Consider the following 22790-nt stretch of genomic DNA (forward strand, 5'->3'; position numbering starts at 1 on the left):
TTGTAGAATATGCAAGAAAAAATATCTGACATATGTTTGCGGTTCGGATCGGAATATCCGTCCCTCGGTAACCCGCCCATGAGCAGTAACTCGGCAAGCCTCGTTACCGCCCAATGGGCGGGTCACCTCGGGACGGATATTCCGGTCCGAACCGCAACATATGACAGATATTATTAATCTAATACCCCGGTCACATATTCACGGAATACGCCCACGGAAGAGCCAGGGATTAATTCCGGCATCGTCCGTGGCTACCCGTTCTGGTCAGTAGCTCTCTTTGTATCCGTAATCAGTCGTAGTAGTACTTGTATATCCGTAGTGATCCTTGACAATTTTTGAACATGCACAAAAATTTGCTACGGAAAAATCAACCGTAGCGTATCCCTGCTAGTACGTATTAAACCGTACTGGTACGTGCTGGTCCGTACGAAAACCGTACTAGTCCGTACTGATTCGCAGTCCACCAACTTGTCAAGGATTTCCACGGTTTGGTACGGAGAACTACGTAACATTGTCACAGTAGATGTGGTTGATGATAAGGAACATATATTTGAAGTTGATACCTTAAGAAATGACAAAGTTATAGTGAAAAATATTTTACTGCACCAAAACTTTAATCAGAAATCTGGACGCGGACGCCGGGGCGAGTAGGACAGCTCTCCATATACTTCGTATAGTCTAGCTAAAAATGACAATGATGTTCAGTTGTTTTTTGTGGGTATGAAGAATCAACCAGCAATCAATAAGAGTTTACAGGTGCTTGAAACAAACTATTTTATGCTCTATTTGGGCTATATACTATAATAATCTTTATATACATATATAGGCCGATTATGTAAAATATTTGATTATGTGACTAGCGCCTGTGTAAGAGTTTAGTCAGAAATAATAGGACAGTGCTTCTAGCTTTGCCCTCTAATGTCTCAATTATACAAGACCTTCAGTATTTGCAGGGGCTAATCTAAATAGCTAAACAGCTGATATGGAGCGTTAAATCACTTTTTTTCAATCTTTCATAGAATCCCTTTATTCATTGAATTACTTAATTTACGATTGTGTAGGAAGCTTTAAGCTTATAGACACACTTTCGAATCCGTTCCTTGAACCAACCAGTACTGAGCAATGAGTGTAAAGTTTCTTGCTCAATGAAACAACGACTTACCCCTGACGGGGTTTGAACCCATACGGCTAGCGATCATGAAATTACTAGTCCGACGCGTTAAATACTCGGCCATGCCGCCACTCGGCCCCTTTGGTAGAGACGTTACGGCTGTGACAAGCCTAACAAATTGTAGGCGTATATGCCGGTTTTCCCTGCTTTTGCAGTCCAAAAATTGAGACTAGGCCAGGGTCGAAATGTCTTGGGGACGAAATGGCTCGAGATCTTTCAAATAACTTCGAAATTATTAACGAAAGTTTTAGTCCTCAGGAACGAATTGACATCAATAAATAAACTTATTATTATTATTCTTCAAATTCATAACATATTTTGCTTTAAAACATACCTTATGGGCTAAACAGGCTGATATGCTTGTCAAGTAGGTCATAAAGTAAACCGGAAGTTGTCGGATTCATCTTATAGGCTATTTCACAGACATACATTATCGACATCTCTGGCTATTTCTATTTTAATATTCATTTTGCAATTATAAACTACAAAATTTATTCGATAAAAATTGTTTTGTTTTGTTTTTTTCAAATATTTCTGGAATATCATACAAAACATATGATGATAAGGTACGGCTGAGTAAGTTGGATATTGCGAGCCGTCAGCCGCTTATCTCCATTCATAGAATTACTATCTCCATCCATAGAATTACTCGAACTTTCAAATTATATCCGCTACATTTCTAATATCGTAATTCAAGCTATATTGCACATTATTTTCGAAAAATAAATTTCTTATCTTCTCTTCTGTTTGCAATTAATTAAAGTTTTCAGAAATACAGAACACTATTTTTCACTCACGTCGGTTATGCGTCAGTCATGGTCGGATCATCACTATGAATTCAACTTCCTTGAAAAATGTATGAATACAATATAGCATATATAGTGGTGATGAAACGTCACTGCAGTGGGCGTTACCCTGTATGGTTGGAATTTTCGGGTTTGTAAGTACATTAGTTGGGACAACTAAAAAGGGAAAATACATGTTGGATGTTCATCTATGTATTCATTTCTCTTTTTCAGTTCTCGGTTGCATTTATTTCCAGGTTATTCGAATATATTCATATTACTTTCTATTTGATCTTGAATCATATACTACATGTATATCACTTTCGGTGAATTATAGATAACCTTGGTGGGGGTGGTATTCCTTGATTTATATGTAAAATAATGTATAGATGACAAAAATTTAAAATCTTTGTCTGAATAGGTAAAACAGATTTTTTAAAGAAGAGAATATAATACAATTGGAACGTCTTAATGGCAAAGATGGTAAAGTCGTTGGTATGCGTCTTAAAATTTTATCACGAGTTAGAGCCTCAGAAGTTGTCTAACATTTTTCTTTTTTCTATTTCTATTTTTTTAAATTTTATGATAGATGCAAATGAATAAAAATATCAATGTAGTTTTGTTATAATATCTAATAATTTTGATATACCGGGAAAATAGTTTTATCCTGTGTTTTGTGTAGTATGTAATAGTCATAGTACTTGTGTAGTGCACGAGTATTTCGTGCCAACTGAACTATAGCTGAAACAATTTGTGTACTTGTATGCAGTTTAAGGTTTCACCAACTTGCTAGATATGCCTACATTGAAAACAACAAATCAAAGCACTGAAAGAACTGAAGTATACATAGCTTGATAATATAATCCATCTTTGTCATCAAGACCATATTGATTTTAACCTACTGGCCAAGGTCAATGTCCCTAACAAGTGACTCACACCAATGTTTTTTTCTTCCAAAGTTATTAATGAGACAAGGAAGATGTGATGTTCCATCTGTGTATTGCTAGGCAAGCTGATAGATGAGCAATAAAGAAATCATTTTTGAAGGACTGCAGTATAGAATATTGAAACAGTAATATTGAGTCTTTAGTGATGCTATCTAATAAAAAAATGACCTGGCTTGAACTCTATACAATGTCAATTAATTGAATCATCCTACAAGACTTAATTACCAAATTATAGTACATCCTTTTGTATAGCTTTCCATGTTACAGATCTATGTACTGTACTTTGATGCATTAACATATATATTCTGGTGTGTTGTATTCATATCTACACATTAATTTTCAAATGAATTACTTTATCGTTTATTAATAAAAATGAAATCTATAATCAAATCAATTCAAATGTACTTTAATATTTTCATTATTCAATAATTGTTACATATAGTCTTCATATACAACCTTTCCAAGAAATTCATTTATATTGACCAGTAGAGTGTTAACAACTAAATGTCATCGTCGGATACACATGGTTGATTAACATTGGTTCGGCCGTGGGTATCCGATGATGCTAAATGTGGACAGACCACAGTTGACATAAAATGGATGACCGACATTCAACAATCTTAAAGCTCACACTGAGCCAGCCTATAAGTTTCATCACTGAAATAAATAATAAGATAATAAAAATAAATACTGCGTAATGATTTAGATGATGTGTCGCCATTATATTAGCAATAAATTATTGCTTTTCTATATATGTTCTTTACTCTATTGAAACTACGTACGTTCATATAGCATAAATATAAAACGACTGCTAGATTATGTTAATTATTTAAACGATTGAAAAGTCTAATTTTATTGGTATTTTTATTCATATACCTTTCTTATTGCGCGTCTAATGTGGGTTTCGGCTTTTCCATGTTTTTTAACGCTGACTATGTAACATAGCCGAAAAAAGTTTTTCATACTGTATTTATTAAAAAAAATATAACTGCCATTTTACAAAGGTAATACAATTTTTGTAATAGTTATTCATTTAAATGGTTGAAAAATGTATTTAGCAGCACTTTTTAAAATATATATCTATTTTATCGCAAGTAAAATGTGTTTTTCGGCTTTTCTACGTTTTTGACGCTAGGCAGTAACATAGCCGAAAAACACTTTCATACAATGTTTATTACATATATTATATTGCCAACAAATATTAAGAGGATATTTTTTCGTTTGAGTGAAATATGGTATATATTTTCACGAAACATGATAAAATGCCACATATTTTCACGAGCCGGGACGGCGAGTGAAAGTATGTGGCCTTTTTATCATGTTGAGTGAAAATATATACCATATTTTACGAAAAACGAAAAATAACCTTTTTATTGAATTTCATTATCAAAGAAAAATGGTTACGAACCCCATTGCTTTTTACGCAGCTGCAATTATACAGCGCGCAATAATATAATTATTGTCTTGTTTTGCACGCGATATTTAGCGTAAACAACTCTTTAAACGTCTGTACAGCGTTAATGACTGAATTAAAGATATTAGTGGTGGGATTTATTTTCTTAGTTGGACCATTTTCCATCATTCTAGATAGTTTTCAAAACAAAATTCAACAAAAGTTTTTTGTATTTATCAGATTTTTTCAAACAAAATGGCGAAAGAAGTCCCTCATAATAAATATGAGTCTTGACTCCGCCCACTTTCATATTTATATTTCATATTTATTTTTAAAAAAAAATGAAATATATTTGACTGATATAGCACCATGTTCTTTTTGGTAAAATTAAATAAAATTCAATATTTTTAAAAATAAAGATCATGATATCGAAATAAGACGTGGAATGGTCTATGCAAAACCGATTCATTTACGACGGTTGTTATGTTTGTACAATCCTTAGTTTTCTTTAAGCTCCTAGGATGCCAGGCTGCTAACTTTACGAATTTCGAAGCGTCAGAATGAAAAAAATATAGAGGATTTTTGTTTGTTTGTGTGTAAGATGAAATTTTATTTCATCGAGTGGGTACGCCACTCGTGAGAATACTGTTTTTAAAGTTCACGAGATGAAATAAAATTACATCTTACGCAACAAAAAAAATATTCTTTTAATTGTATGCTTAATAACAAGTTAAAACGAAATTTCCTTAATATTAACGTTAATATTAAAATCTGTTTTCCCCATTGAGAGCCTCATTTAGTCATATTTCTCATTAAATACAAGAAGTCTTGGGCTGAAAATAAGTTCGACAATCAACGTTAAATGGCGGTGATATTTTACATTTTATTAAAAAAAACTATGAATGATCGCTTGTATTAACAATAAAAACAAACAATTTTAGTGGGAGGAAAAGTCCAACCACCGATCCATATTTCTGTTTCTTACTGCGAACTTTTATTAGACCTGGCTTTGTTAAATGTAAGCGGCCGCCATTTTTAAAAGTTGTGTATTTCACGGGAGGAAAATAATTGTGTTTGATTCAGAGGGTTAGCATTTGGTTTTGTTAGTCATGCACCTTTTTAAAGGAAAGAAAATTTATTTGAGGATTGTAACAGACAATAACACGCCTGGTAAATGATAGAGCTACCTCTTTCGGAGGTATACGGTAAATCGCTCTATGCTACTTACGAGCTATTGCATGTCGCTAAAATTAAGTGCCAAGTGTTTTCATTACTTATATATTTTGTAAACTCTACATCAAATATCAAAATTCGGAGAATGCTATGCCATGTGAATTTGATTTAAGTTTCCAGAAAACGTAAAGCTGTTATACTTGTGTTTTACCGTATACCTCCGAAAGAGGTAGCTCTATCATTTACCAGGCGTGCAATAAATAAGTGTTGACTGAAGTGTAAACATTCAAAAAGCGACTAGGAAATTGGAAAATTTGGAATTGTTGAAAGGCTATTTAACGAACGGTGGGTTGTTTACTTATTCTTCGGGCTGATGGCTGTGATTGCTTTTCAAGTTTTCATAAAGCAAACGGCAGTTATTGCTCGTAGGATACTTAAATATGCCCAAATGTCATCAAGAGCAGTTTGTGGAAGGAATATATTTTGCAGACTGTTAAAACGAAACAAACAAAGTATGAGATGATATTTGGTGATTGGTAATTTAAATGAATAGATGTAGGTTTTCTTCTTTTTATTACTTTTGACATTTAAAATGTTTATCAATTTCAGTTTTGCTTTTCTCTGAACTGTCTGACATTGTCAGAATTGTCAGTAAATTTAAAATTGAGGTACCACATGGGGAAAATCTTAAGAAAGTAGTTTCGTCATTGAAAAGTGTGAAATTATATTTTGATAATTTTCACTGTGAAATTATCAAATATAATATTCACGGATAAATCAGTAATCCACTGAAAGCATCAAATAAAGTTCAATATTTTAAAAAATAAAGATCGCGACATTGAAATAAAATATGGAATGGTCTAAGTATGTGCTACCGATTCATTTCCGACGGTTTTCATGTTTGTACTATCCTTAGTTTTTTAGGACCCGTTGCTAATGTTGAGAGAACTTGTGGGTCAACCCTTTTGCCAAATATGTCATGTCATTGTATTGTAACTGTCTACATGTATGTATATGTCTTATTTTTGGCAATAAAATATGTTTAAATCAAATCAGTTTTTTAGGCTACTAGGCTGCCAGGCTGTTAGGCTGCTAACTTTACAAATTTCGAAGCGTCAGAATGAAAAAAAAAATAAAGTTCAATATTTAAATAAAATAAAGATCACGATATTGAAATAAGACGTGGAACGGTCTTATTAAGGACTACCGATTAACTATCGATGGTTTTCATGACTGTTTGTACTATCCTTAGTTTTCTTTAGGCTTCTAGGCTGACAGGCTGTTAGGCTGCTAACTTCACAAATTTGCGAAGCATCGGAATGAAAAAAAAATAAGTTCAATATTTAAAAAAAAAAGATCACGATATTGAAATAAGACGTGAAATGGTCCTAGATTGTCTACTGATTCATTTCCGACGGTTTTCATGTTCTACTATCTTAAGTTTTCTTTAGGCTGCCAGGCTGACAGGCTGTTAGGCTGCTAACTTCACAAATTTGCGAAGCATCGGAATGAAAAAAAAAAATAAGTTAAATATTTAAAAAAAAGATCACGATATTGAAATAAGACGTGGAATGGTCTAAGTATGTGCTACTGATTCATTTCCGACAATTTACATGTTTGTTCTATCCATAGTTTTCTTTAGGCTACTAGGCTGCTAACTTCACAAATTTCGAAGAGTCAGAATGAAAAAGAAATATGTTAAGATAAAGTTTAAAATCTTTAAAAAAAATCACGATATTGAAAAAAGGTGTGGAATGATCTAAGGAAGTGCTACTGATGCATTCCCGACCGTTTTCATGGTTGTACTATTGTTAGTTTTATTTAGGCTGATAGGTTGCCAGGCTGCCAACCTTAGGCTGCTAAGCAGCTAGGCTGCCAACTTCACGAACATCCCAAATTTTCATTCTAGTGTGTGTTTTGACATAAAAAATGCAGGTAATATTGCTATATTAGTCCCTTTTGTTACTATTTTTATATACTGTTTGTACATTTGTTACAATTATAATTATAAAGAACAGACTTTGCTTATTTTGACTTCTGTTTTGTATGTTCAAAAGAAAATACATTCAATATTCTAATCTCTAGCAAGCATACCAATGTTCAATGAACAATGTTTTTCGACCACCATACATCAATGATATACAATTCTGGTAAAATCCAATTGATCATTGAAAAGAAAATCTGGTCATCAGATGTCTACTTGTTCGTGGTCGCTTGTTGCATTTCTTGCTTGGACGCCCTTTGATGCTTTGCCTCAATGCTTTTCTTGTTATATCATGATAAACCATTTACTATATATATATGTTACGAACATTTTGAAAAATAAAGTCGATGAAAGTATTTGTTTTAGCTTATATACATATGGATTTTTATATTTCTTACCATGATTAGGTGTTGATATTTGTAGAAAATGAGTAGCATTACAGGTAAAAAAGAAAATGTACATGCTTTAATATTTTTTATTACTGACTACACAAACAGAACAATGTTGCACTACTGTCATTTCATATTACAAATCTTGTAAGTTTTGTTTGTATTGAAATTACTTTCCTTACCAGGAGGTAGACATCAGTGAAAGCATTTTTTTAAAATTTAATATCTGGCCCCTCTCTCATGGACAGTGCATACGATAAGTATAATTATGCAAATTTAAATGATTTACAAAACATCCGGAATAATGTACAATAGTACTTAATCTAAATAGAAAATGACCTGTGCGTAGGAATGATTTGGTAAGGTATCTGTAATGAGCGCATTTTTGCGCGGAGCTTCTCAATTGCTGCATTGCAGCAACATTTGTACTTGTCAAAGGTACACTTTTCATGTATTTAAAATCTTGTATGAAAAAATAAGTTTAAGTAAAGTCTTTCATTACATTCGAGTTAACGGCAATGAACCGTAAAGAATCGTGTCTGAATGTACTTACCAGCCGTCGTAGGCCCACATGGCGTCATAGAAAGACAGTGCAATTTTAGAAGGTGAGTCAGTTGTCCCTTCGAACCCGTTCCATAATTCTTTATCACCACCTGAATAATAACTTTGTCAATATATATATGTGAATTTAACTTCCGCTTCGGGTTTTTTTTAAAGCTGTTTAGTATCAGTTATCATATTTGACTTTTCTCTCAAATAAAGCATATCTAAGGACAAGCACAAGATAAGGGTTTTATACCCTACCATATTGAATTATTCTTCCTTCTCAAGAGAAGGAAGAAAATCACTGAGACGTGACGATACCTAGAAGTCCGAAGTATTCAGAATGTATGGGCTATATGGATGGTTTTATGTAGAAAGTAACAAGTAACAGACGACATCAAACTTTATATTTGATTATATTTTTGATCATTAAGTTAAGTAACAAAATTGTTACTCTTCATTAGACATTTTATCTAAATTATAATATAAATGTTATTCTCGCTTGTTTCAATAATTTCTTCGTTTTCTGTTATTACATAGTGCACCCCCGTCCAATCGGACTAGTGCATCATAAAATCAACTTAAATAAGCACGAAGAAAAAGTAACGGCCGTGCTGCGGTGTGCCGATTTTTCGTGCGATTTTTCTATACATTTATATGGATAAATATATCAAAATCGCTATTTGAAATTTGCCGTAGCTTTCGGCCTTGCGGCCTTCTTCAGCAGCATTTATTTTACATACAAATCTATCAAACAAAACAATGGAAGTGACGTAACGTCAATGAACGACGCCCGCCGTTGTTTGCCGTCTGCCGCGTTATTCTTTGGTATTAACTCCATACGGTCTAAAGGTTCTTAATTTATTTTTCCACAAATTTTCTATTGTTTTTTCTGTATTGGTCATTCCCGTATAGCTTTTCCAGCCCATTATTGAAAAATCATTAATTGTGTGGTCGTTCGTCCGCTAACGGATCGTTGTACTAGGTTCGTATTCTGGATAAATTTAGAAGGTGTCTTTGGTACAACGTATAAATATATCGATATACATTTGTATTTGTTAACTTCACACGTAAGTGAGGTGTGGCGTATTGGCTACCGATCAAGAATTAATTTGAAATCGTTTTCTTAGATCTGGTTTTAGGATACATTTTAAGCAGAGATTTTACACAATTATATTTCTTATTTCATTTATCTTAAATAAGTATTGCGTGTTTATAGTACAAAGTAATGCATTTACTAGTCGATTTCACTTGCAGTGTCAGCCGTTCTGCCTATAGTGGCGGTTTCCGTGTCACAGTTCGAGTCATCTCAAAGTTTATAATCATTTTATCAATGTTATGGTCTCTGTGATAGTCATGTATCTTGCTTTAGTGCATATACGCTATATATAGAGGATATTGTATGAGTGTAGGTTTAATACTAAATTTATTGAACGATTTGATCAAAATCATATGAATGCGAACCTCTGTCTATTTTCTTTAATCGTTATTTTTCCGATGTTACTAAAAAACACGGTTTAAAAAAGAGACATCGAAGTTAAAAAATTGTTACAGTCAATTATATTTGAGTTCTACAAACCCCTCAAAGGTTTTTTTTTTATCCCAAAACCAAGTGCCTATGTATGGTATAGCATATAAAATTACAGTTATACAATATAAATATTGGATATAGATCAAAAATTAAATGTGTTGAATTCTGCAACGTTTAACATGCCATACAGAATCGTTTGTTGTTGTTTTTTTTCAAGCACACAAGTTTATAAAAAATCAGGCACTAAACACTATTCTCTCAAAGAAATATTTAGAGCATTTATCAATATAAACATCAATAAAACAACAGTTTCTCATATTCGTTTTGTGTTATCTTGTTATGTAAGTTAATCGGAGGGTTAAACTGAATGATTTTTGTTTACATCGACAATTGTCCGTTTGTTTCTTAGAAAGGGCGACAATCAAGATTACTGTAGCGGTGAAGTCTATACGCCGTATTTCCAGCACAGTTACTTGAATGCTGCTATCTCCCATATTGTTTTCTTTATTCTTAAGTTATTTAAACTATTTTCTGTCACAACATTTTAATTGTCTGGATCTACTATCAAACATTGTAAATGATACCCTGAGTGATTCTGATGTTGAAATGTATTTTAAGTTGTACATTCTTTTATATGCTGAGGATACAGTTATATTTGCTGAATCTGCTGAAGAACTGCAAAAAGCACTATAGATGCAATGTCAAATTATTGTCAATTATGGCATTTACAAGTTTTTATTACATGCTTTTCGGTGGTTTATAGAAATATATCAGTGATTTAAAACTGGTAATTTCACTGTTTGAAACAGTAAAATTACCACTTTGATAATTTCACTGTTTTGAATTTAAGCCCCTTACGTTGTTTCAGTGAAATACCAGCGTGCACAGAACTGGGTACCAACTTAATGACGTGACGTCATAAATGGCGTCACGTTGTATTATTATTTGGCGCGCTTTTCATTCAGTATTAGGTTTAATGTCTTTTTAAAACGTTTCTTTGCATATAATAAAAAGAAAATTTGTTTAGTTTAGTGTAAGATCGAAATATATTTCACCTTGTGAACACCGAAAGTTCATATACCTTTTGGTGCTCACTCGGTGAAATATATTCCAAACTGAACTAAACAAATATCCTCTATATCCTAATAAGACTAAAAAAAAAATTTTTTTTTGTAAAAGTAAAAGAGGTTTATGTTATATCCCAGCCTTTAGTTTTGAAGGTAATTTGTCGAAATTAATTTTGGTATATAAATATAGCCGTGGAGAATTACCCTGTTATCTGTCTGAACTTTTTCCAAATACCGTTTTAGAAGCAAATACATACAATTTGAGAAACAATTCTGACTATGCTACTATGGCACACCGGCTTGAAATATATGCTAAATCTACAATACCTTCATCTATCAAACTTTGGAACAATTTGGACACTCATTCTCGTACTGTAGACTCATTATCAGCTTTTAAATGTAATCTAAAAGAAAAATTTAAACCCCCAATAGTTCCCCCATTCTTCATTTCTGGTGAAAGATTTTCACAGATCCATCATGCAAGAATACGTAATAAATGTAGTAACCTAAACTCCGACTTATTTTACAACCACTTACGTGATAATCAAAAAAATATACCATAGAGGATGCAGAACACTATTTTTTCAAATGTCCGTTATTTCATCAACAGCGCCATCAATTATTCATTAATACCCGCCCATATCATCCTTTCAGTGTAAAGAAACTGCTGTTTGGAATTGATAACTTGTCGCCTGAAGATAATGACATTATTTTTGGGCATGTTCAAAAATATATAAAGAATACGAATCGTTTTAGAACTTAATATATCTTAATGATAATTAAATATAACTCCGTATTTCTATTTTTAATGCTGGTCCAGTAACGGAAATGGAGGCGAAACCTGTTTTATTTTTTTTTCAGAGGAAAGGTGAACAGAAGTTTGGATGTTTTAGAATGTGTATTTTTTTTCTATTTCATAAACCTCATATCAATTTTTTTTGTTGTTGTTGTTTTTTTTTCTCATAATATTGTCATCTAAATACTTTTATATCAATATATATAGAAGCAAACTGTAAATATTGCTCTGATGATGCGCAAAAAACATTTATTTTCTTGTTTCTTCGCCTAACACATTAATTACGTTTTGTATCTTTATAATGAACATTTTGTCATTTAAACTTGCCTGGGAAGGGCCTTCATTAATGTTGGTAAAACTTGTGGCCCAACCCATTTGCTTCAAACTGTTAACATACATGTTTCCTTATTCGTATTTATTGTATTCTGTTTTGTATTAATGTAATCTCTATGTTACATGTACATGTTTCAAGCAATAAAATATGATTAAATCGAAGGTAATTTGCCAGAGATTGTTGATGATTTTTCATATCTGGGTGTTAAATTCTCTTATAATGGTAAATTTGCTAAAACAAAGAATCATTTATTAGAACAGGCAAGAAAGGCTATGTTTTCAATTATGTAATTGAAAACATAGCCTTCTTGCCTGTTCTAATAAATGATTCTTTGTTTTAGCAAATTTACCATGAATTTGCATACTGATAGGTAGATCCAATTTTCTAGCCTTAACTATATAGTTAAGGCTAGAAAATTGGATCTACCTATCAGTATGCAAATTCATTTATTTGATAGCATGGTAGCACCTATATTGTTATATGGTAGCGAAGTGTGGGGAATATCATAGATAGATTTCAATTAAAATTTTATAAACTCATATTAAATTTGAAACAAAGTACTCCAAATTGTATGCTTTATGGAGATTTAGGGATATTACATTTATCTAATTATATAAAAAGTAGAGTTTTGTGCTTTTGGAATAAGATTTTAAGTAGCAAACAAGAAATAATAAGCCATATCTTGTATGATATGTCACACTCTTTATATTGTAGAAATGTGTTGAAACTCCCATGGATGTAATTTACTAGATTCAATGGGTTTATCAAATTTTTGGATAAATAATGTTGCCACTTCTCTTCCATTGTTTAAGAAAATAGTTAAGAATAGACTGAAAGATCAGTTCATTCAAATTGGCATAGTGAAATGTCAGAATCCAGTAAATTAATTATACAATGTGCAAAAGTGAATTCAGATTTGAAAAGTTCTTAGATATTTTACCATCTCATTTAGCTTTAGTACTATTGCGCTTCAGATGTATGAACCATAAATTACCTATTGAGTCTGGAAGAGAATTAAGAGTGTGTAACTTATGCTATACTAGCTCACTTGGTGATGAATATCATTACTTATTTAATTGTCAATTCTTTAATACTGATAGAAAAAAGAATAGCACAGATATATATATTGTTAAAACTTGCAGTATTCTGTAAAAAAAATTATATCAGCATTTAAGTAATGTATTGCGATAGGTACAACAGCGCGTGGCTATGTTAACACATGGTTTTGGTCCCGTTACAACATCCAAGGGCAAAAGAGGTGAAAAATAGCCGATTTTATGCTATAATATTAAATAGAGGATATTGAATAAGTGCAGTTCAATACTAAAGTTATTGCACGAGTTGAATAAAATTAATTTTATTGCGAGCCCTTGTCCGAGCATATACGATACGTTTAGGGGGAAGTATTTGTTTAATTCAGTGTAAGATCGGAAAATCTTTCACCGAGTGAGCACCAAAAGGTATTTTTCACCAGTGGCGCAGCCACGAGTTGAATATGAACTTTTGGTGTTCACAAGGTGAAATATATTTCGATCTTACACTAAACAAAACAAATTTTCTTTTTGTCATATGCAAAGAAACGTTTTGAAGAGACATTCAATTTTGAACTTAATACTAAATGAAAAGCGCGCCAAATAATAATACAACGTGACGTCATTAAATTTTAAGATACATGTACACTGCTTCCCAATCTGGAAGTACATTATATTTGTAGTTAGTATCTTGATGATTAGAAATTGCCAAGCCTGGTCAGTTTTTAAAGACATGTGGAACATAATTCAAACACGATGAGTGGAAAATATCTGGCGAAGCTTATGTTCTTGTAAGGCGTAATAATATCTATCAAAACATTAGCTATACTTGACGGACAGTACAAAAATCATCCTTACAATACAAAAGTTTCATACTGTTAGGATTGTATAGCACATGTTGAACAACATTGCACAGAGTTTAATTTCTCAAAACAATTTCCATGCAGCTCATATAAGTTTAATGTTGACTAGAGCTCACAAACAGATGAGGAAACTTAGAGGTTGATATATGAAGGTAATGATTTTGATAAATATAAATATTTTTTTGCTGTAGATCTAGTTCAAGACGTGTTTTCATACTACATGTTTTTGTAGTGACTGTATCACATTTCTATTTTCTGAAACTTATACCACTTTTAATTAAAACAAAGAAAAGAATAAAATATAAAATAAAATAAAATAAATAAAACAAGAAATGTCATAATGACATATATGCCCCCTTCTAGCTCTTGACTCATACTATTGGTAACTTTGTTATAGAAATATGCCATAAATGGGTGCATGGAAGTGTTCAGTTATAGAAAAAGATAAACAATGACCAATATAATTATGACCTTGAAATTAAATAATTAAATGAAATCTACCAATAGTAAATTATACAAAATGGAGGGTAGCTGGAATAAAATATATATTATTATATAAATGTAACTTTGGGCATCTACTTTGGCCATTTTAACATTCAACGTTATTGTGACCTCTGACCTAGGGTCATCTACTAGTAATGTTCAATTAAAATTTGAAACACAAAAAACTTGTTAACGAGTAGTGTTGAAGATAATGAGTGGAAACCATTCTATCATTTAACATCCTTGTGACCTTTGACCTAAAGACCTCAAAACCAATAGGGGTCATCTACTAATTGTAATCAATCAATAAGTGAAATATAAAAGATTTCGTGATAAATAGTTTTCAAGATAATAAACGGAAACCATTCTGACTTTTAAGGACCCTATAACCTTTAAACTGGTGAACCCAAAATCAATAAGGGTCATCTACCACATATGACTAATCAACACATGAAATAGGAAAAATTTGTGATAAATACTTTTCAAGATATTGTGTGGAAATCATTTTGACATTTAAGCCCCTGTGACCTTTGACATAGTGACTCCAAAATCAATGGGAGTTATCTACTACATATGACTAATCAATTTGGAAATATGAAGACTTTGTGAGAAATAATTTTCAAGATAATGAGCAGAAACCATTCTGACATTTAAGGTCCCTGTGACCTTGACCTTTGACTTAGTGACCCTAAAATAAATAGGTGTCATCTACTTTAGGTATGGCCAATTGGTATGTGAAGTATGAAGACTCTGTGATAAATAGTTTTTAAGATAATAACTGCGGTCTACAGATGGACTGACCGACAAAGTTGGGCATGATAAATATAACTAGGGCCGGGAACGAATAAGAAAATTGATGTTCGACTATTCATTTTCCATGTTCGAATATATTCGAATATTCCTTTTTACAAAATTTGAGAAGACACCACCTATGATGCTATCATTTGTATCTGAACTGCTAGACACACCAGATTACTACGACTCTGTTGATTTGTTGCACAGATAACTTTTTTTGTTGGTGTTGTCCCAAGCACTCTCAATCAACACGAAAGATTTCCGGCATAGAGCGCGCTAACATAAAGAGAAAAAAACTTCCCAAACGGGAAACATTTAATGATGAATATTTTGCTAGATGCCTGATCAGGAAACAGTGTTTCCAAAACGGGAAGCAGTTACTTCTTAGTTAAATCGTAAAACTTCACTAAAATTAACTTTCCGATTATTTAATTTATACATTTTAAAATAAAATGACCAGGTAGGATTTTAGATGTATCTTTTCTGCACTAAAGTGTGATATTCATTTTGAAGTTGGTTGAAAACTATTATGCACCGGCCATTTTTCCTGAACAACTTAAAAAAGGCCGCTTCCCGATCGGGAAGGATTTTGACGTTTGTTGCCTGATCGGGAAGCCTTGAAGGGAAATCCCCTTGCTTCCCGATCAGGAAGTATGTCCGACCGTTTAGGGTCAAATGCAAGAGTGCCGGGCAATACGGTTTGATTTGTTATTGCTTAACATTCGAATATTTAAATCATTTGCAAATTTGTACTTTACCTTTGCTAAGTTTTACGAACCCTGCGATGATTATAATACCTATCGCTAGAAGTTTTGCCACCGTGAAGAAAACCTGAACAAAAGCTGCCCCGGATGTGTCATAACAGTTTATGATACATATTGTCACTGAAAAGAAAGTTAAAATGGTTAATAATTGCACACAGTACAGGCATGCTGCTACTATTAAATACAATGTTAGCTCAGCAATTTCTCTTTGATTAGATCGCATGAATACTTCAATTTTTAAAGACCAGTAATGCTTTTTATTTTTGTTTCTCAAAAAAATCATTTTATTTTGGATGTCCTGTTATTGTTTTCAAAAAGTGATTGTTCGGCCACTTGTCTAAACCATCTTTTACTTGGCAATAAGTACAATTATAGTGATTTAAATATTATGTATGGTAGTCAAAATACTACTTTGATTATATTTTGCTACTTTCATGACCGATAATTTCACATTCGACGCTGTTTTCTTCATCTGACAACCATCACAAATGCCCTTAAAGCATGATTTAAACTTTATAAAGAAGAAACATTTATTCATTCCAGAGGGATAATGTTAACATTACTTACATAAACATTATTTTGTGAGTAAAAAGGGCACTGTGGTAATGTGGTAAGAAATCGTCTCGCATTTCTGACACCACATAAATAAATGACCTATGCTGATATCCTTTGATTACTTTTTACAATGGACCTCTTTACTTTTACTTTATGAAATATTTTTCACAAACTGCTATAGAGTAGTGGTGACATGGTCATGTGGATAACGGGTCAGACTAGTAATCAATTCTAAGGATTGATGGCCGCGTGTGTTAGACCATAGGTGTTCGGCGCGTTGATTGGTCACTACCCCCGCACCCCCCCCCTCACCCCCACACCAACTCTACAGCCCTCCTACCTCTCAAAACCATGTAAAATACAGTATTTTTCATTTGAAACATGTTTTAATATTTGGTTTATGCTTTTAATTCAATAACCTTCATTTCCTACAAAAAATAAAAAATTGATACATATATATTTAGTAAAGGTATGCAACTCGCCGCTCAATTTTCAGCACTCGTCTTAATATGAACTCCATAACTTCAACATTTTTTCACCAATTTTCAATATTTTGGTACCAAATGGTAGGGAATTGATTACTCTTGAAGGAAATAAAGCTGTCATTACGATCATTTCAAATTATCAGAAGATATGTAATCTCAAACTCACCGCAAGTGTAACTCGAAAGTGATCTGACCGCTGGGTTTTCTTCAAAATTACCCGACTAAACGGCAGTTTATTCGAAATGAATGAATATTTCATTGTATTGCGCATATAAATATGATCAAATTATATTATTATTTGTAATAACTGTTCAATCAAAACATCTTATAAAACTATAACAAACCTTTTTTCCTTCAAGAGTAATCAATACCTGTGAAGGCCGGACAAGATTTTTTCTATTTTTAGCTCTGTGGCCGTTTGTGCAGCGAAGCGGAACATGCCGGTAATCTGCATAACTAGGGATGGTATCGATCACTTCTGTAAAGTTTGGTTGATATTCCAACAGTAGTTTGACCTGTGAAGGCCGGACAAGATTTTTTCTATTGTTTTAGCTCTGGTGGCCGTTTGTGCAGCGAAGCGGAACATGCCGGTAATCTGCACAACTAGGGATGGTATCGATCACTCCTGTAAAGTTTGGTTGATATTCCAACAGTAGTTTGACCTGTGAAGACCGACAAGATTTTCCTATTTTTAGCTGTGGCGGCGATTTGTGCAGTGAAGCGGAACGCGCTGTTGGGGTGGTACAGATCACTCCTGTAAATGATTGAACTCCCATCAGTAGTTTGACCTTTGAAGGTCAGACAAGATTTTTCTATTTTTAGCTCTGGTGGCCATTCTGTGCAGCGAAGCGGAAGGCCGGACAAGCTTAATGCGGACGGACGGACGGCAGACAGACGGCGAAGGCAAAAACAATATGTCTCCAAAAAATTTTGGTAGACATAATTATGTTGATAGTATTTCGTATTTGACATTACAACAGACCACGAAAAACTAATCTATGAATATCGTTGGCAATTGTAAGATACATGATCCAACCATAACTATATAGCAAATAAGAACAAAATATTATTGTTCATCATAAACAAATTTATACGAAATCACTAAAAACTTTATTAAAATTTCTTTTTCAAGAAATATTTTTAAGAAAATCGAAATAAGAATTTTTTTTTTATATTTCTATAAAGATTTGAAATACTTATGGAAATGTGGCCATTGTAGACCAATCAACTTTAAGTACTTATATATTACTTTTAAACTAACGTTGTTGTGTAGCATTAGCTTTGAAGGTTGTTTTTTTGTGGGGGGGAGGGAGAAAAGCAGGATAAAGTCAAGCTCAAAGAGATGGGCGTTAAACGGGGATTTATCACTCTGCTTGAATTTTACCAGGGACTTCGCTGTCCACTGTGGGAAGTGGCTGCGGTCTCAAATGCATAGCGTACGTCAAACGGACGATATTTGAAATCACAAATGCGTTTTAAACGGACATATTTTTGTGATATTTTTATTCGAATTTTGATACAATTTTAATGTACTGTAACTTTTCTAGAGGATTTAAGATGTTATGGATTTGGTAATTTAAAAAAAGTAATAAGTATGTGTTACGAAGTTCATTTCGTCCGAACATCATGACACTTTTTATAACCCCGGAAACCACGTTAATACTTGTTGACAGTTATCAACTTTATTCTGATTTATTAACATATGTATAATACGTTAATGTTTACGCCAGTTTGCCCATTTGTAATCACTTATTTAATGCTACATAACTCATCAAACATGTGGCCATGCCTTGTGTTTAATCCATTTATTAGTTGGTACTGATTAGAATTCCAGATGGAGACGTAGAATATGTTCTGTATTTAATCGAGTTAAGATGGAGACAATGTGACGTCATCAAATAGATCACATGACCCATCTGGGTACAAAGGGACGTCATTATATGAAGTCACGTTACTGTTTCAAGGGGTCATGTGAACCTTTTCCTATAAATACCCCAGATTTTTCCTTGAACTTGGTCAATTGTATTGTCCGCTTACAGACGCAACCTCTATACACAATGTCTTATAGAAAATATCCATCTGGAGAGGTAGTACCCAGAATCATTTTATAAATATATATTTCACTTATAAAAATTACTATAGATCTAATAAACGTATAAATTACAAGTATTTATAAACTTGTACAGAACAATTTATCTATGTAACTAAGTAAACGAAACCCAACTGGAGTGGTTTCCGGATATGTACCCATTTTGACTACATGTATTATTTATATTACTGTTGACTGTGTATATACATGAATGAATGACGTTGATTGATGAAATAAATGAGATGTGTAAAACTAACTACTGGCTTTCTCCTGATACAACAGGTTCGGACGACCCCGAATCAGACTTTAACCCCCATTCCGCTAAAATACAATATTATAAGGGAAGTGATATAAGCTATATTGAATATCTACCCGCATATATTATAGGACCAGACCTACAATCCTGAGTAATGGGAGTTTTTATAATTAATAGTTTGTTGTTTAGTCCCCCGTGGGGACTAGGCAGGGGCTCTCCCCGGTCCGGGGGAAGTGTCGTAACAACTGGTGATTCAGAAAGTGGGGATAAAAAAAAGGTGAAACCTTTTTTTTTAGATAAAATAAAAAACCCACAAATGCGGAAAACCCCAACTTTCCAAAGAATTTGGAAATTTTAAAAACTTTTTCAACCCTTTATGTTTTTCCAAAAAAATTTTTTTTCCAGTTTTTTGTTTTTTCCAAAATCATTTTTCCAGATATTTTCCATTCAATTTAAAACCTTTTTTATAGGGGATTTTTTTTAATGCCAAAATTTAAAAAAGGGAAAAAAACAAAGGAAGAAATTTTTTAAAACCAATTATTTCCCCGATTTTTTTGAAAAAAACATTAATTAAAACCCCGAATAAGGGGACATTAAATTAAAACCAAACCAAAAAGGGAATTTTTAAAATTTCCACAAAATCCCCCGAAATTTTTTTTGGGTTTTTTTACCCCTTTCCGGGGCTCTACGGGATAAATTGAATTTTTTCCACTTTTTTTCCTTTTTTTTAAAAGACCTCAAGAGTTTTGGTGGAAAAAGGGACCCTTAACCATCAAAATATTGACCAATTTTCCAAACCAATTAATCCGGGAAAATTTTTCAAAACGTACTTTTTTGACCTCCTTTGTTTTATCGGGCCTTTTTTGAAAAAAAACAAAAAATTTAACCCATTTTTTAAATTTTTTTTATATTTCTGGGTGAAATTTGGTTATGAATTTTTTTGGATGTAACATTTTTTAAATTTTTTAAATACATGAGAATATTTTTTTTTTTTATCAACTATGGAAATAGTTTTAAAATGCGATTTATGGTGCGTGTGTGTCTTAATAACAATTGTGTATTTCTTTATTTCTTCATCAGAAAGAAAATTAGGGGACTGGGATTCTAACCACTGACCCTGTTTGAAGTCATTGTTGACAATAGACATCAAAATGTAAGAAGATTCAGAAACCAGATTTTGTAGATGAATACCAAGATATAGAAAACTCAGATGAAGAAACTTTAGATGAACAAATCCCCAGTTACCCCCACACCACAACTTAGAACCAGAAAATAGAGGAAATGATTTTTTACAAAAATTACAGAGAGTCTAATGACTCTGTCCAATGACAATCAAGAAACACATACAAGGCTTTTAAGTCTTGAAGAAGATATTGAGAAGCTGAAAAAGAGTAAATACCCCACAACAGACTAAGAGTGACCCACACATCAAATTATACTAACAGAGAAACTTCTCCTGATCCAGAAATTGATTTTCCCCTCTTAAACCAGCAGAAGGACACATCTTACACAGAAAATCACCTGAATATGAAGATTAAAACCACCAAAATTTGATGGAAAAGAAGATTTATATGAATTTATTGATTCATTCAAGATCTGCTGTGAAATTAAATCAGTGGAACTACAATTGCAACTGGACTATACTTAGCAAGTTGTCTAAGTGGCAATGCAAAGATCACTTTTGACTGAATTAAATGGTACAGAAAAGAAGGACTATGATACTCTCATCAAAAAGCTTACTGAAAGATATGGATGTCTAAATAAAGTAGAAGTCTTTAGAACACAATTAAGGACAAGAGTACGTAAAAATGGTGAAGAAATTTCAGAACTTGCCCGCAGTATTAAGAAGTTAAAGCCATCAAAGCTTACCCAGATGCTCCACCACAATGGGACAGACACAATTGCAGTTGACTGTTTCATAGATGCCATGCAAAACTAAGAGATGAGAATGAAATTAAGAGAAGCTAATGTAAAAACCTTATCTGAAGCTGAACAAAATTGCCATACGTCTAGAAACTTCCGTACAGCTGACCAAAAAAGACAATCCATCAATAACTGTAGCCGCTACTGGAAATGAAAAATCTGATACTAAACCTTTCCAAGACAATCAGGATAAACTGAAATCTATTTGTGACCTCGTTACAAAACTTAACCCAGCAGTTTCAAAGGATGACACAGAATCAAAAGCAGAACAACTTCCCCTCCTCTTTCCCAAGAAATGAACAACAAAGAATGCCAAATAATAGAGACCGGAGTAGAAGAAATCAATTTCAACATACTCCCATTGATAATCAATTTAACAGGAACTCTACACCTTACAGTTACTCACACAACAGACAAACAACTAATGATAAATTCCCATTACTTTCTGTATATAATTAATAACTTATACTTACCTTATATCTTTCGATTCAGGGTCTGAATCCTTTGCGGGATGGGGGTAATGTTACGAAGTTCATTTCGTCCGAACATCATGACACTTTTTATAACCCCGGAAACCACGTTAATACTTGTTGACAGTTATCAACTTTATTCTGATTTATTAACATATGTATATAATACTTATGTTTACGCCAGTTTTGCCCATTTGTAATCACTTATTTAATGCTACATAACTCATCAAACATGTGCCATGCCTTGTGTTTAATCCATTATTAGTTGGTACTGATTAGAATTCCAGATGGAGACGTAGAAAATATGTTCTGTAATATTTAAAAATCGAGTTTAAGATGGAGACAATGTGACGTCATCAAAAATAGATCACATGACCCATCTGGGTACAAAGTGACGTCATTATATGAAGTCACGTTACTGTTTCAAGGGTCATGTGACTTTTTCCTATAAATACCCCGATTTTCCCTTGAACTTGGTCAATTGTATTGTCCGCTTTACAGACGCAACCTCTATACACAATGTCTTATAGAAAATATCCATCTGGAGAGGTAGTACCCAGAATCATTTTATAAATATATTTCACTTATAAAAATTACTATAGATCTAATAAACGTATAAATTACAAGTATTTATAAACTTGTACAGAACATTTATCTATGTAACTAAGGTAAACAAACCCAACTGGAGTGGTTTCCGGATATGTACCCATTTTGACTACATGTATTATTTATATTACTGTTGACTGTGTATACATGAATGAATGACGTTGATGATGAATAAATGAGATGTTAAACTAACTACTGGCTTTCTCCTGATACAACATACCCTGACTATTAAATACCTATAGAAGTGAAGCTATAGTGATCTACCCGCTATATAGGCCTACATCCTGAGAAGTATAAATTGTTACCCGGGGACTAGCAGGCTCTCCCCGGTCCGGGAAACGTAACATATGTTATGAT

General features: G+C 32.9%; 1 protein-coding gene across 1 annotated transcript in view; it reads right to left on the minus strand.

Annotated features, from left to right (window-relative positions):
- The window catches only part of LOC132754958 (b(0,+)-type amino acid transporter 1-like), a 128803-nt gene that overhangs the window by 44237 nt on the left and 61776 nt on the right, over positions 1-22790 (minus strand). Inside the window, exons 6-7 of the mRNA XM_060745714.1 lie at positions 16044-16169; positions 8396-8495 (exon numbers count right to left, since the gene is read on the minus strand). Of these exons, the coding sequence (XP_060601697.1) occupies positions 8396-8495; positions 16044-16169 (226 nt within the window). The remainder of the gene's footprint in view (positions 1-8395; positions 8496-16043; positions 16170-22790) is intronic.

The sequence above is a fragment of the Ruditapes philippinarum genome, unplaced genomic scaffold (assembly GCF_026571515.1).
Source record: "Ruditapes philippinarum isolate M1 unplaced genomic scaffold, ASM2657151v2 ctg2147_1_1_1_1, whole genome shotgun sequence".
NCBI lineage: Eukaryota > Metazoa > Mollusca > Bivalvia > Venerida > Veneridae > Ruditapes > Ruditapes philippinarum.